The following is a 15,380-nucleotide window of genomic DNA, read 5'->3' on the forward strand; positions in this document are numbered from 1 at the left end:
GAAACAGGGTCATGGAATGTAGCCCAGGCTGGCCTGGCCTTGCATTCTTGTCCCTCCTGCGTCAGGTCCCAAGTGGACGGAGCTGGCACTACCTTTTCAGTGTTAATGAAACTCATCTTATCTGCTTCTTTCCTGTGGCCCCACAGACTCTTCAGACAGGGTGTGCTGTGTACTGACAAGAAATGGTGGGAGAGAAGGAAAGCAGACAGAAATGGCAACATTACAGTTCTTACTACTAATAAAGTGATTTAGAAAATCGCTTTCACTAGACAGTGTAATTTCTGTTGGTAGACACAAGCCATAGCTGAATCACATACAAGTCATTATTCCATTTAGCTGGATGGGTCCAAGGACAGAATAATGGAGAAAATCACCTCAGAGGAAACCACTTAGTATTACATACTATTCAAAATATGATTTATAAATTGCATGAGTACATCTATCAAATCCTGAAGGGGTTATTCATGCAAAAGCAACACTCCATGGAATGATTTCTGAGCTGAGAAAATCTGGCTTTCATAGAGCATGTTAGAGCCCAGAGACTGCATAGATTCCTCCATTGACAAGAGCCATTCTGTTTTCTCCAGAAGTTTGCACTTGACTCATACAGGTACATTCCAAGGAACATAGGATCCAGGTTTATCTCTTGGAATCTAGAATGGAAGAACAAATTTGGATGTTTACAACTTGAAAAAACGTTTATGACTTAGGTTTAAAATAAAACAAATATAGGGCTGGAAAGATGGCTTAGCGGTTAAGGTGCATGCCTACAAAGCATAAGGACCCAGGTTTGATTGCCCAGGACCCACGTAAACCAGATGTACAAGGTGGCACATGTGTCTGGAGTTCATTTGCAGTGGCTGGAGGCCCAGGTGCATCTATCATTTCTATCTGCTTTTCTCTCTCAAATAAATAAATAAATAAAATATTTTTTAAAAACCAGTAGAACATAAGGAAGACTAAAACCACCATGTGCAACTGGGCCAGGGAGAGGTCAGAAATGAAAGCATGTGAAGCACGGAGGAATCCTAGAGAGACTTTAGCGAGGGGCCCTCAAGCTATGAAACATGGAGTCCATGTGGGGCCACAGGATCCCACACCAAGCCTGCATAAGAGGAGTGCAGGAGGGTTTTCCCTACAACAAAAGGAAGAACTTTCTGGTAGTCAGAGAAGTAACTGGATGGCTTGGCTTCCTTCTGCAACTGAAATCCTGTCACTGATGTTTGCTCAGTGGAGACGCTACTGTGGGAGACATTCCTTGTGCTTGTTTTGGTTGAGAATACAAATATTGGTTGTTGGAATCGCCTGAATTCCTGGCTGGGTGCCTAAGGTTCAGGGAACACGTAGAAGTAGGAACACCTATTCCTGAGCCAGATGTCCTTAGCAGGCAGCAAAGTAAGGGAGAAACATAAAATTAAGAAACAAATATTCTTTATGAAAAAATATTTTTTATTTATTTATTTGAGAGAGAGAGAGAAAGAGAATGGGCACACCAGGGCCTCCAGTCACTGCAAACGAACTTCAGACACATGCACTCCCTTGTGCATCTGGCTTACATGGGTTCTGGAGAATCGAACCAGAATCCTTTGGCTTTGCAGCCAACGCCTTAATTGCTAAGCCCTCTCTCCAGCCCAGAATATTCTACCCCCTCTTCAAGTGATGCAGAATAGCATGGTGAGCAGGGACAAGTTATATACAAGATATAAAGACACAACCCAAGCTGCACAAGTTCAAGGCCATACTGTTCTTCTCCTGCTCATGGGCCCTCGGAAATTCAACTTCTCTTCCATGAATAACCACAGTAGTGGGCCAAATACTCAGCCATGAAGTTAATGGACAGAAATTAAGGAATTTATGTTTTTTGTATGTATTGGGCACAACATACCATTTTTGTGAACTTGTCTTCACAGGCCATTCTAATCTTCTCTGGAGTCAGTGGACTACTGAGCATCAATGGTTCAGAAATGCCTCTCTCCTGTCGGGCTGCGCACACTGCATCCCGGATGGCAAAAAACACTGAACACCCCAAGAACAGCCCAGATTCTCCCACACCCTTGAGGGAAACAAGGAGCTTAGATTATGACACACATACATTGTCTCTTACTCTCTGAATATAGCGCATATATGTATTTGTACACACATGTACTATATGTTAATCTTTACATTCATAGGTTATACACTATTGTAACTAAGTTATATGGATTTGGTATATTTGTGTCCACCTGTGTACACACTTTTATGTATATGCACGTATGTATACATGTGTGTTCATACATGTAGATGTTGATGTTGGGTGTCTTCCTCAATCTCTGCCTTATTTTTCAAGACAAGGTCTCTCTCACTGAACCTGAAACACATTGATTTGGCTAGACTAGCTAGCCAGTAAGGCCCAGGGGATCTTCTAGCCTCTGCTTCCCCAGAGCTGGGATTATAGGATCATAGACATGTGCATTCTTTCCCAGCTTTTAGGGTCCACATGCTTGTGTGGCAAGCATTTTATTGACTGAGCTATATCCTCAGCCCCTATTAGTAAATTTTGTAGTTAAAAGGTAGTTTAGCCTTTTGACCCAATAGTCACATTCTAGGAATTATGTAGCCCAAGGAAACAATCCCAAACAGAGCAAGAAAATATGGGCATGAAGATGACCACGGTAAGATGAAAAATCAGATACAGCCTGATGGTAACAGAAGTTCATGGTAGGTTGTGAAATTTTTTTGGCATTTTATCATGTTGCTAAATTACTTTATAACCAAAATGTTTAATAAGGACTTTTCTCCCCTATAAGAACATCAACCAACCAAGAGATGAATATCTCTCAGTCTCACAGATGTCAAATAAACATGGATTTATTCATACAGCATAGCTTACCTTAGATGAATAGAGGGTGTTTGAGTTTTCAGATGGAGGCAGAAAAGAAACGTGCAGCTCTGTGGGGACGTCACAGATGGCAGGAATCTTGTACTGGCTGGGGCCACGGGTGTACAGAACGCCCTGAGGAGAATAACTCAGTTCCTCTATTGTATACAGCCCCATGCCTTGAATAAATGCACCTTCAATCTGAGGGGAGAGAGTTTCTACATTTAAGAGAACAGAACACAGCCAAGAACACACAGCCGTTCAACTTCAGGGTGCTTGTTTAAATCTCAGAATTATAGCTGAAGAGGGTTTCTAGGACATACTGGAGCATGTCACCAAATGTCTGCCTCAAAACATTTCTATACATCTCACTCTGTGCTAAATTCAAAGTCAAAGGACTTGAGTTCTAATCTTGATGTATCTTTGACATGAGAACTCTAGACGAGGCCTCACAGCTTGCCCTGCCAAACACTTTCATTTTTCCCACCAATCCAAGTGGTAGGAACCCTCATTGGCTGACTGGCCACACATAGCTTCTAAGGGCTGGATTATCACATACAAGGCTGTAAACCAGCTGGTCCGGCATCTCTAGATTATTATGCCCTTCCCTGGAACATGAAGGGTTTGAACAATATGCTCTGAAAGCTTCCTTTGCCCCTGTGAAACGCTGAAATTCCCAGACACTGGCATATGGCCCAAAGCACCAGGGATCGACCATGACGTTAGATAACATCCTCAAACTCCAAGCTTTCTCCAGGGCATGCCTTCTCCACCTGCTCAGCCACATTCCTGTCTTTGTAAAACCGGTACCAGCCACTCCCTCTCCCTTCATCTAGCCCTAGCTCCCGGCTGGCCCTCTCAATACAGGACCAGGGACCTCAGCCTAGCCTCATGCTAGCCACAGAAATAGCATCTACTCTATACATATGTCTTCCTTTAGGTTGATTTACTTGACTCTTCTTCTATCTGAATGTCTTTTATCATTCTTCCCTTATCTACCTAACCCATACAAACTTCCTTCCTGAAGCCTCCTTTGACTTCTTTACTCCACAATTTTCTCATCAGTAACAACACAATGCTGTGACTGGAGACATGCCACGGTGGCTCTCACTTGGAAGTGGTAAGCTGAATCACCCACAGGCTGAGCTAGTAACACAAGTGTGTGAAGATCCTGTGTCATCGGCAAGCAAGAGTATGACCCTCCAAAGGCGTAACCAACAACTTTTGCCCCGTGGGAATGCAAGTCTCCAGTGCCAGCAAATTTTCTGTGCTTAAGAGAAGCTAGGTTATTGGTGACTTTTCAATCTTGTCACCTACTTCAAATTCAAATGAAAATATCAGCTTACAGCCTGTCAATAGGAACTGCAGTAATTACTTGAAGCCTCTGCCCAACCTGACTTTAAACTCTGCGAGCTAGAACCCGCCACGTGCCCAAGACTCAGCCCGCAGCATTCGTTCCTCATGTCCCAGAAGTCTGGGGCCTTGGGTCACCTCTAGGCTCTGCCTGCCTTGCTCAAGCTTTCCCATCAGATTACGTTTCTTCAAATACTGCCTAGAACAACTTGCCTCCTCCACCTTTTTAAACATTAAGCAATTTGTGTCCTATAGCATGTCTGAATAGAGAGACTGACTAGAGTGGTTCCTGGAGCATGCTCATGTTGGGTAGATGATGGAGAATACTGGGGAGAACCAGGATACATTAATACATCAAGGAGAGAGACAACTGTCTACTGTGGGATGGGTCACGTCCACCTCATCTGCCTGGAACCAGAAGTCACTACTGAGGAAATGGTGACATGAAAAACATTTTCATGGCTGGCATGAAAACCAGTTCCAAGGAAATAGTGACGAGTTCTGTGGTCACTCAAACTGCATCAAAACAGAGATCCAGAGGGTACAGAGAACCCAACACTAAACCAGATCTCTGTCTTGCCTGCAAGGCTCAGAAATATTGTGGAAGAGGGGGTGGAATGATTCTAAGAACCTCAGGATGGGCGGGAAAAGCCTGAGGCACCGTGTTTCCCCATCTCTACAGAGACTTCTTGGTCCCCACAATGAATACCAATAACCCTGCTGAAGCAGACCCTAGCAGAATTGGGGCAGGGGTGAAGGGCTCTAAAAGTACAACTTTTGTTAACAGAAAAATCAGTAAATAATTTTTTTTAATTCTTAAAAAGAAAGATTTTGACTAAAGGGGTAGAAGAGCAAGATAATGACCAAATGGACTTTTTCCCCAGCAGACCTCAGGACAGTTTTTGCCCTTTCAAACAGAAAGCATGGCAAATTGGTTACACATACCTGGCCTATGTCAATGGCTGGATTTATGCTGTAGCCAACATCCATGTCGATGTCTGTTCTGATATTCTAGTAATAAGAAAAAGTTGAAGTGTTTATTTTCAGGCAGGTAACTTAGAGAGAAGGAGCTGGGAAATTCTTTTGGCCAGGCTGGCACTGGGACTGTCTTTCTTGGGGCGTTATTATTTCAAGAGAAAGAAGCAATAAAGATTTTGTGACAAAGTTTACTATGTAAGGTTGCTGTTTGTTTGCTGAGATAGGGTCTCCCATATTTCAGGCTGGCTTTGAATTTACTATATAGTCAAGGATGCTCCTGACGTTCTGATCCTCCTGCCTTCACATCCTGAGAGGCAGGATTACAGGTTTGCCCCACCAGGCCTAGTTTATGCAGTGCTGGGGACGGAGCCCAGAGCCTCATGGGTGAGCACTCTACGAACTGAGCTGCAGTCCCTCAGCCCTGTTATGTAGAACTTCCTAAGTTACACAAATACTCTCCGCCAGCTTAAGCACTGCTGTGTTTTTCTTGGAAATAACAGGACAAAATTAGTATTCTGAGTTTGGGGTTGATTCCAGATAGGTGATACGAGAGGTTGAGTCTTATCCTCTGCAAGCATGGTGACAGAGCCATAGAAAGTATCTACGACCTTAACGGCACTATTGTAAAACTCTGTGGCTACCACACAAACCAACACGCAGAGTCCACCTGCTTCAGCGCAACATGGAGTTCCAGATGCACCAGCAAAACAAGCCTTTGCATCACTACCTACTCTTCCCGGGTTTCCATTTTCTGGAGTAGAAACAATAACAAAACTGCCATTTCAACTTGCTGTCTCAGAGCTGAAAAACTTCTGTGTGTCTACACTTGAAAATTCTCTGCAAATCTCAAGACAAGTGAGCCGGAGAGCCACTGGCCTGGGGAGTTGTGGGGAGCATTGAAGTAGTGAGTATTCTAATCCCTAAAATACACTCAGCCAGAGCTCTGAGGGCTCCTCGGATCTTAAAACCTGTAGTATAAGAATATCTTCTGAGATTAGACTAAAGGCCAGCATCTGTCTAGGGTGTCTTCTCACTTGTCTATATTTTTCCTTTTGACCCAGTACCTCTGGGGAAAGTCTGTTGTTATATTCTGAGGACACTAAGAGAGCCTGCAGACAGGTCCATGCTAGGTATGGAGGGAAAATCTGAAGCCTTCAATCAACAATATGCAGTGGAGCTTAGAAGCAAATTCTCTAGTTCCCACTGAGCCCTCATCAAATACTTGCACAAACTTCATGAGAAATCCCAAGCTACAGCCAGCCAGATAACCAACTTCAAAATATCTGACCCTCAGAAGTTGGCAAGTTTGGGAGGTTGAGGAGCCATCTGTTACATAGCAGTAAAAGACTAATAGATATTGGCTCAAAGTGAGGGTAATTTTGTAGGAATAAATACAGTTTTACCAACATGTAAAGAACGGCTAAGAAACAAACTTTTACAGAGAAGTTCTGGTAGACTTCCTTTTGCCTATGAGTGGTGCCTACCATTAGGCTGAATGGCTGGTGCTGTCAGCACACACTCAGTTTCCCTCCAATAGTTGGCATATGTGGAGTTTAAGTGCCTCATAAGTACAGCCAGAAGAGCTTCCCAGGTGGGACTGACCTTGTGATTCCCCGTCAGGCAGTCTACTTCAACTTCAGAACAGGCAGCTCCACACACAAAGTATTCAAAGGGGTGGCCTTCTCCTTTCTCCCAGTCTATGTTAGTCTCAAAACCCCTGTGGGAAACAGAATTCTTGAGGGGCATGTGAAGCGGTCAAGTCCTATAATCACAGTCAGCAGACTTATAGGGAGCTATGCAAATCAGAGGGATACATTTGTACAATGATAAGCCAGCACATAACACATGATCAATAAATGTGTCAGACAAGTGAATGTTTGTTTCTTTGTTATTCAACTTGCTCTGTCTAATTAAAACCATCCAATTATTCCTAACCAGTGAATCCTTACTCCTAGAGGTAAGCTTCGGGCTTTATAATTTATCCTGTTGCCTGGAGCTAATATTGTATCATGTAACTGTGATTAGATTTGGGAAATTCAACCTGCATTTTAAGCCAAAACTATTTCAAAAGGCATGCTTGCCTGCTTTTTCTACCCCTCTGGCTCTGGGATTCAATGTTCTGTGTGAGGGCTACGGCTCACCGGCACACATTCTCTGGCATTAACCCTGGGCTCTAAGCTTGGTTTACTCTCTGCTTTTTCTTTTAAGGACTCTAGGTGGACAAAATGGTATGAGAAGTCCACACTAGCAGTTTGCCAGTCATCTTTCTTTATTCTCCCCTGCTTCCTCAGCCTAGCGGTGGCATTAAAGGTGCTTCCAGAGCCTATTCCAGATAGCCAGTCAGTGCCCCAGGACCTCCATGACATGAGACAAAGAGACAAAATAGGGTAAGACCTGTTCTTTGATGGCATTCACTTTCCATTAAAATGGCATAATAAACTGTTTGCACAATCATCTGGTTCTCATGTTTCTACATCTTGACACTGCATGGCTATTGTTAAATCTCTTTTTGCCAGTCTAGCAAGTGCCTGTCTTCTTTCTGGTTTAATTTTCATCCCCCTGTATTTGCTTCTTAACTTTAGGAATAGATTATGTATTTAATTTACCCAGTACTGTGGATTCCAAGCAGTAATTCCCAACATATCTTATTACTATTACTTGGTATGACTTGACTTTTCCTTCAACTCAGTTTTTATCTCTATGCCTTTTTTCCTTGCAAAAGTCTTTTTAGACACTTGGATTAACTAGAAGTTTAATGTTCTTTATAACAGTAGATTAACTGAAAGCAATCTATCTCTTTTTTTATTTTTTGCCAAAATTGAAACCGAACTGAAACTCTTTCTCAAGATACAACTATTTTCTACAACGAAAAGAACAATTACCTGAAGTATCCAATAGCTGAAAGGCTGATGCTATTGTCAAACGCAGCCTCTGCCTGTGAAGGAAGCATATACCAGGATGCAGTAAGGATATGCAGAGGGAATTCCTACTGACTTCAGTTTTAATTGCATTGCGTGTTAACTAAAGCTATCTCGAGCAAAAAGTAGGAAGACCCAAGATGATAGTCTGTGCTTTTCAGCATTCTCCATCTACATAAGCATTGTGGTTTACTGTGCAGAGTAGCAGCATTTGTTCAATGCATATGATGGCAATGCCTGACTGCCATGGCATGTTACGCTTCATAAGCTGAACTATAATGTAAACTCATATCCTACTTACGAAGAACTTGGCCCAATTGTCTGGAAACACTTAGCCTATTAACATGGTCCACTTTAGGAAACAATGGTTGGCTGGACATTTAATTTTAATATCATGTATCTATAACAGTTTCAGTCAAGGGGAGTAATTTTGTTAAACTGTACCATTAACAGCCAATGATCTCCTGATTCTGCATGTGCGCACTGTTGTCTGCTAAACAGAAAAATGGGAGCTAGGTCTCAAGTCTAAAGGAACCAGTGGGAGGTGCAACCGTTACCGAAGAAAGTGGGGTGAGCAGCAGTGTCTTGTGATGTGGGGTGGAGGGACTCTCCTGTGTTACAGCTAGATGCCGTTTTCTCTGGCCAGCCACCTTCAGCAGTTCTGGCCCCAGGCACCACCGGGCAGAGGCAGAAACAAAGATGCCCAGAAAGAATTGGCAGGCTTCATAGTCCATAAATATTAATTATAGCATGAGTCTTTATGGAATAGTAGGGACCTTGGAGGGGTGCTAGGAAATGAGCCAGAGCCACAAGTATGTTAAAGTGCACGCGCGCGCACACACACACACACATACACACAGAGATCTCAGTTCCGCAAGCAGAACTCTCCTAAATAATATATTACTAGACTGTGTTTTAACAGCAAAAAAACAGATAGTGTAAAGTCAGTATGGCATGTACTCCCAGAATTTATGACGTATGTTCCACACCATTCAGTACTTAATCACCTACTAGTTTGAAAAGTTTTCTAGCTGACTTGAATGTGCGTCTTCATTTCAACTAGACTGCGAATGTACTGGGGAAGCAGATGAATATTCCACTCCACCTAGTGCCTGCTACTAGTTGAATACATACCCCGTAGCTTGGATTTTTTGAATGTCTATACTTAGACTTTACTCCAGTATTCCTGCATTATTATTATTTTTGGCTAGTAGAGTCCAAAGATAGAAAACATACTTACAGCTGTTATCCAGAAAGTACTTAAACATTCCATAGAATGAAACATTAATTTCAACGTTTTTTCTTTTTGGCTTTGAGATAGGATCCATGCAGCCTGGCAGGTCTGAAATTTGTCACATAGACGAGACTAGTCTCTAATTTAGAGTCTATCCTTTTGCCTCTGCGTCTTTAAGGCTGTGCTGGGATTATAGGTATGTGCCAGTATGCATAGCCTTAATTTAACTTAAAATATGAGTTGTGGCAGAAACACCACCTTTTTCTGTAATAGAAACATTTCTACCACACACTGGTAGGACTTCTTTTTTAAAATTTGTTTTAATTTTTATTTATTTGAGAGCGACAGACAGAGAGAGAAAGAGGCATGGGGGGGGGGGAATGGGCGTGCCAGGGCCTCCAGCCACTGCAACCGAACTCCAGATGTGTGCACCACTTTGTGCATCTGGCTTACATGGGTCCTGGGGAATTGTGCCTTGAACTGAGGTCCTTAGGATTCGCAGGCAAGCATTTAACCATTAAGCCATCTCTCCGGCCCTCTGGTAGGACTTCTAAATGTCAAGCACTAAGGACCGTTTCTTTATCATTATGCGATGGTGGTGCCTTTGGAGCTGTCCTTTCTTTAACATTGAACTCATACATACTTCTCCTACTTTCCACCCTCCTTTTGTTTTTCAAAGACAAAACACAGAGAACCAGTGGCTCTTACCCAATCCTTCCAAGTTCCATGAGGATTCTTGCTGATGATGGGTTCAAGGCGTTTTAGAAGTGTCTGACAAGCATCCTGGGGATAGATTTAAATTCAAATTATGGTGAGAACTTCAGATGCACATCAATTTCAAAGTAACATGTTATAGCAGCTGTAGACTTATCTAAGAGGCCCCTGGGAACGTGGAAAAGCAGGACACTGACACCGCAGGGGGACTGCGTGAAAGATGTCACACGAATACGTGTGCATACAGGTCAATCACAAGCACATCTCAGAGACGGCTGTCTTGTAAGCTACACTAAGTCAGAGCCAACAGAAAAAATGTTGGCAAACCACTGACCACTGCTTTCAAACAAGATCAGATTTATTTTCTGGGAAAGTTAACTCAGCATGAGACCAGGATGAGAGGCAGTGAAAACAAAGATGGGGAGACAAAAGTCATCCAATGACCCTGGACACTCAAGGTGATATAATGGACCATGACAAGGAAGTGAAAAGATGTTGGGACATTTTGAGACAGAATTAGAAGGACATGGTGGACAATGAAATATCCAAAACAAATCATAGGAAAAAGCATCATTTATGTCATAGAACTGCTGAGTGCCGTACTATGGACTGAGCCTGAGACTGGGGAAGACGATAAGAGATGAGCAACTCTTATGTTCTCTGAGCTCCACCTATGGATTTGGCCTTAACAGGGTTCATGACTCTGATGGCCCTACATTGGCTTTTACCTTTATTGCCAACCCGTTGAGATCTGCTGTCATGGACCCTCCAGTAGCATTTGTGTTCGGGACGGTTTCTGTACTGGTCTCACGTAGGCAGATATTCGACATTGGCATCTTTAATTCTCGGCTGGCTACCTGGAATTTTGAATAGTTTCTTTTCAAAGGCTTTGAATACTGTAGGCCTGTGCACATACCCTGGTGGTATCGCCTGTGTGTGCAATCCCTGTAGGCATGACGGGAACAAGGGAGCAGAACCCTGTAGCTAGGCTGGAATCGAAGTTCTGAACACACTTTCTTTTTCTCTACAGTGGCATCAGGAACAGGTGGTAAGGCTCCATGTCAGGGCAGAACACGTGGATCAGAGAAGGAGGCGATAGTGCTCAGGCTGGATGCCAGCGTAAGGACTAGGCAGCTGCTTTATTCTATATTTTTAGTGCTAGACAAAATCATTTCTGTTGATTTAAATTTAGTTTCTCCCAGGATAGCAGTGTGGTTTGATAGAGATGTCCACAGCTTGTCTAAGGACATGGACATATGGAGTCCTTCTACATGCATGGCTGTCAGAGACGTGCCTATGCAGACCACACAGTCTCCCAATGCTAAGGTCTTTGGTGGTTAATTGAGGAAACGATTGAAATCTCACCCCTAAAGTAGAGAAGGGTATAATAACTGGCAAATTTCCAAGTGATTGCTAGCAAGAAAGAAAACATATATTCAAAGTTTCTGTAATAAGAAAAATCTAAATTATAGCAATAATGAAGCACCTTCTAGAAAATTATCAAAATTTTTTCAACAGTTCTTCATATTTACTGTTAGTTAATGGTGTACTGAGATAGATAATTTATGGGATTAAATTTAGTAATATGTGTCAAGTAACTTAATATTCACATTTATGATCTAGTAATTCTAGCTGTGGTAAGCCATTTTAAAGAAATATTCACTCATAGAATTATAGGTTAATGTAAAAAAAATTCATTGAATTGGTTAACAATTGGGGCAGAGTTAAATTAATTTCATATATATGTGTGTGTATGTGTGTGTGTGTGTATGTATGTATCAATTAAAATTATAGTTGTTGATAATGCTTTGTTTATTTTGTTTTTCACATAGGGTGTCACTATGTACTCCAGGTTGTCTGGGAACTTGTGATCTTCTGGCATCAGCCTCCTGAGTGTTGGGATTACAGACATTCCACTGCATGCCAGCAATTATTAAGAATATGACAGGATACAGTAGTGACTCTCAGTAAGAGATGTATGGAAAAATATAACAGCTGGGTATAGCGGTGCATGCCTTTTAGTCCCGGCACTTGGTAGGCTGCGGCAAGAGGATCACTAGTCCAGCCGGGCTCTAGAGTGAGCTGTAGGTCAGCCCAGGCTAGAGGAAGGCTATGCTTGGGATAAAAACAAAATGAAATAAAACAAATAAGCAGAACAACAAAAAAGAGAGAATTGAGTTGGGCTAGAGGGGTGGCTCAGTAAAGGGCTTGCTGACAAAGCCTGGCTGCCCAGATCTGATTCCCCACTCCCCATGTAAAGTTGGGTGTGGTAGTACATGCTTCTGGCGTTTGTTTGCAGTGGCAGGAGACCCTGGTGTATCCATACTCACTCTTTTACTCTCTCTTTCTCCCTCACTCTCTCTTAAATAAATGAATAAATAAATATTTTTAAAAATTACAATAAAGCACAAAATTGCATGTTAGCAATTTTTTGAAAAAAACAGAAAGCCCCTAAAGTAGTATTTCTAATAAACATTGGCTAGAAGTATCAAACCTGATATATATTATTGAGTGTTTAGAGACATTAATATTCAAGGGGCAAAAAAATAATGTAACACGTTTGAATTTACTTATTTCATTACCCAGCAATGACTCAAAAAAAGGCAACACAACTGTTAAGATATCCAAAAAAAAGCAGGAAATAAATATACAACCTCTTAGCAATACAACGATCTAAGACTCTTCTGCCACATGCTCTCCAAGGGTTCAGCTATCAAACTAGCTAAGCGTTTGCCAGTTTCTATTAAATAGCTTAAACTGCCAAATCTAAAGCCTTCTATCCTTTGTTTTGGAACATAAAAAACATCCACAGACTTTCTCCCATGAGCATTTCTAGGAGGACAAGCCCAACAGAAACCACCATTTGCATTCTTACCTGAATCATTTTAGTGTGGACGCCCTGCCCCAACTCAATCCCGCCATGAGTGACCAGCACAGAACCATCCAGATAAATGTGAACCAGGGCCGCTGCCTGAGCAGAAGATACAAAAGCAGAAGGAACAGAAGACATTCTCTGGGTTACCATTAGGACCTGCTGTGTCCGTTAAAATACTCCTGCTCTGAGGAGATGGCTCAGTGGTTAAAGGTGACTGCAAAGTGTGATGGCTTGGGTTCAGTTCTCCAATACCCACATAAGCCAGATGTACAATGTGGAGTATGCACCTAGAGCTCGTTTGCAATGGGCAGGAGACCCTGGCGCACCCATACTCACTCTCTTTCTGTTTGCCTCTTTCTCTCTCAATAAACAAATATATTTGGGAGGAGGGGATTGAGGTAGCATCTCGCTCTAGTACAGGCTGACCTGGAATTCACTATGTAGTCTCAGGGTGGCCTCAAACTCATGGTGATCCTCCTACCTCTGCCTCCCAAATGCTGGGATTAAAGTCGTGTGCCACCACACCCAGTTTAATATAAATATTTTTACTTACTTATGTGAGGAAGAGGCAGATAGAGAAAGAAAGAGAGAATGGGCAAGCCAGGGTCTCTAAACACTGCAAACAAACCCAGAGGCATATGCCACATTGTATATCTTGCTTATCTGGATACTGGGGAATCAAACCTGGGTCCTTAGGCTTTTCAGGCAAGTTCCTTAACCACTAAACCATCTCTCCAGCCCCCATAAAAAAACTTTTTGTAAAATACACTTTGTAGTAATGTTTTTCCCCCTTCTATACCCTAACCCCACGCCTTTAATCCCAGCACTCAGGAGGCAGAGAGGTAGGAGGATTGTCATGAGTTCGAGGCCACCCTGAGAGTACATAATGAATTCCAGGTCAGCTTGGGCTAGAGTGAGACCCTACCTCAAAAAAAAAAAAAAAAAAAAAAAAAAGTTCTGCCAGGAGATCATCATCCCTCAAGGGTTACACAGAGTCTCGGTGGTTTGGTGTTTGTGGCGGGACTATACTCCCTAAGGTACTGTTTCCTAATCAGGGCACTCAAGGGCATTGGTATTCCCAGGGACCCCCATCCCTTCCTCAGGGATGAACAAGACTTTAATTTCTTTATTTGTGGGGGGTTCTTCCATTTTAAAGTGCAGATGCGTGGGTTGAGGGGACAAAGACCAGCTGTATACTGCAGCTATATTACACAGAAGCAGAAATGCAAAGAAGACAGAGACTCCTGCATTGTTTTGCTGGAAAATGGGCTAGGATCACCCTAAACTACCCTGGCACAGCAGAGCTTTGGAGTTGGGAAGAACTTGAAGTAGACATCATCTGTTTAGCTCTTCACAAGGACTCAGAAGCTACCAAACTGCTCACAAAATTAAAGGCTCCAGACAGGCATGGTGATACATGCCTTTAATCACAGCACTCAGGAGGCAGAGGTAGGAGGATTGCCGAGAGTTCGAGGCCACCCTGAGACTCCATAGTGAATTCTGGGTCAGCCTGAACTAGAGTGAGACCCTACCTTGAAAAACAAACAAAAAAAAAAAAATTAAAGGCTCCTCTAACGAGAAACACCCAGACTAAGGGAACCACCTTTTACTGCTGCCAGGCATGCGTCTTCTTGCAAGGCTGCCTGGGTCAGAGAATGAAGACTGCAGGGAACAAGAGCATTTACTCACTAAGCGTCTCGAGTGGAAGAGCACAAGCCTAGGAGCTGGAGGAAATGCTTCTCTGTGGCTCACTGTGACCCAGGAACACAGTCCGTGCAGCTGTTCCAGTGGAAACGCAACCCCACAGACACCGTCCCTTACTAAAGCTCTGTCAGCGAGGCTTCTTAATATTCAGATTTCTATATAGAACGGTAACAACCTAGGATTTTTCATTTGTTTGGTTTTTTTTAAACAAGGTCTTGCTGCATAGCCCACTGTGGCACTGAACGCACTTTGTAGCTCAAGCTGGCCTCAAACTCATGGCAATCCTCCTGCTTCATCCCCTGAGTAGACATATATGTCTATAATGAGCTTCATCTAAGATTTGTAAAGGGTAGATCTATGGAAGTCTGGTAACAAGCTGATTTCTATACTTTATGAAACTAAAATTTTACTATGCATTTATGACCCCTATTACTTATAAGCACCTCTGGTCATAAGTGAAAGGGGAAGGAACTGCATGTCAGTCAGTGCATAAACCCAAGCGAAGGTCTATTTCCAGGTCATTATCTGCCCACCAGGGGCACTCAAAGCCCCCAGGGAGCTATGAAACATACCTGGAGAACTGCCTCTTTGTTAAGGTCTGCCTTGTCCTGGTGAGTAAAACCCAGAAACCTCCATCATCCCAAATGTAATACTTTTCAACAGCAAAAGTGGCCTTTAGTAACCGGGTCAGCAGGGGTATACTAACGTCTTGGCAAAAGGGGGTACCACAGTACCCTTCGGAAACAA

General features: G+C 42.8%; 1 protein-coding gene across 1 annotated transcript in view; it reads right to left on the reverse strand.

The window, feature by feature from the left end:
- Positions 1 to 214: 214 nt before the first annotated feature.
- The window catches only part of Aox1 (aldehyde oxidase 1), a 75,247-nt gene continuing 60,081 nt past the window's right edge, over positions 215 to 15,380 (reverse strand). Inside the window, exons 27-35 of the mRNA XM_045147693.1 lie at positions 12,930 to 13,025; positions 10,783 to 10,911; positions 10,049 to 10,123; positions 8,071 to 8,123; positions 6,791 to 6,905; positions 5,156 to 5,221; positions 2,870 to 3,058; positions 1,886 to 2,053; positions 215 to 653 (exon numbers count right to left, since the gene is read on the reverse strand). Of these exons, the coding sequence (XP_045003628.1) occupies positions 603 to 653; positions 1,886 to 2,053; positions 2,870 to 3,058; positions 5,156 to 5,221; positions 6,791 to 6,905; positions 8,071 to 8,123; positions 10,049 to 10,123; positions 10,783 to 10,911; positions 12,930 to 13,025 (942 nt within the window). The 3' untranslated portion in view covers positions 215 to 602. The remainder of the gene's footprint in view (positions 654 to 1,885; positions 2,054 to 2,869; positions 3,059 to 5,155; positions 5,222 to 6,790; positions 6,906 to 8,070; positions 8,124 to 10,048; positions 10,124 to 10,782; positions 10,912 to 12,929; positions 13,026 to 15,380) is intronic.

Source organism: Jaculus jaculus, chromosome 4 (genome assembly GCF_020740685.1).
Source record: "Jaculus jaculus isolate mJacJac1 chromosome 4, mJacJac1.mat.Y.cur, whole genome shotgun sequence".
NCBI lineage: Eukaryota > Metazoa > Chordata > Mammalia > Rodentia > Dipodidae > Jaculus > Jaculus jaculus.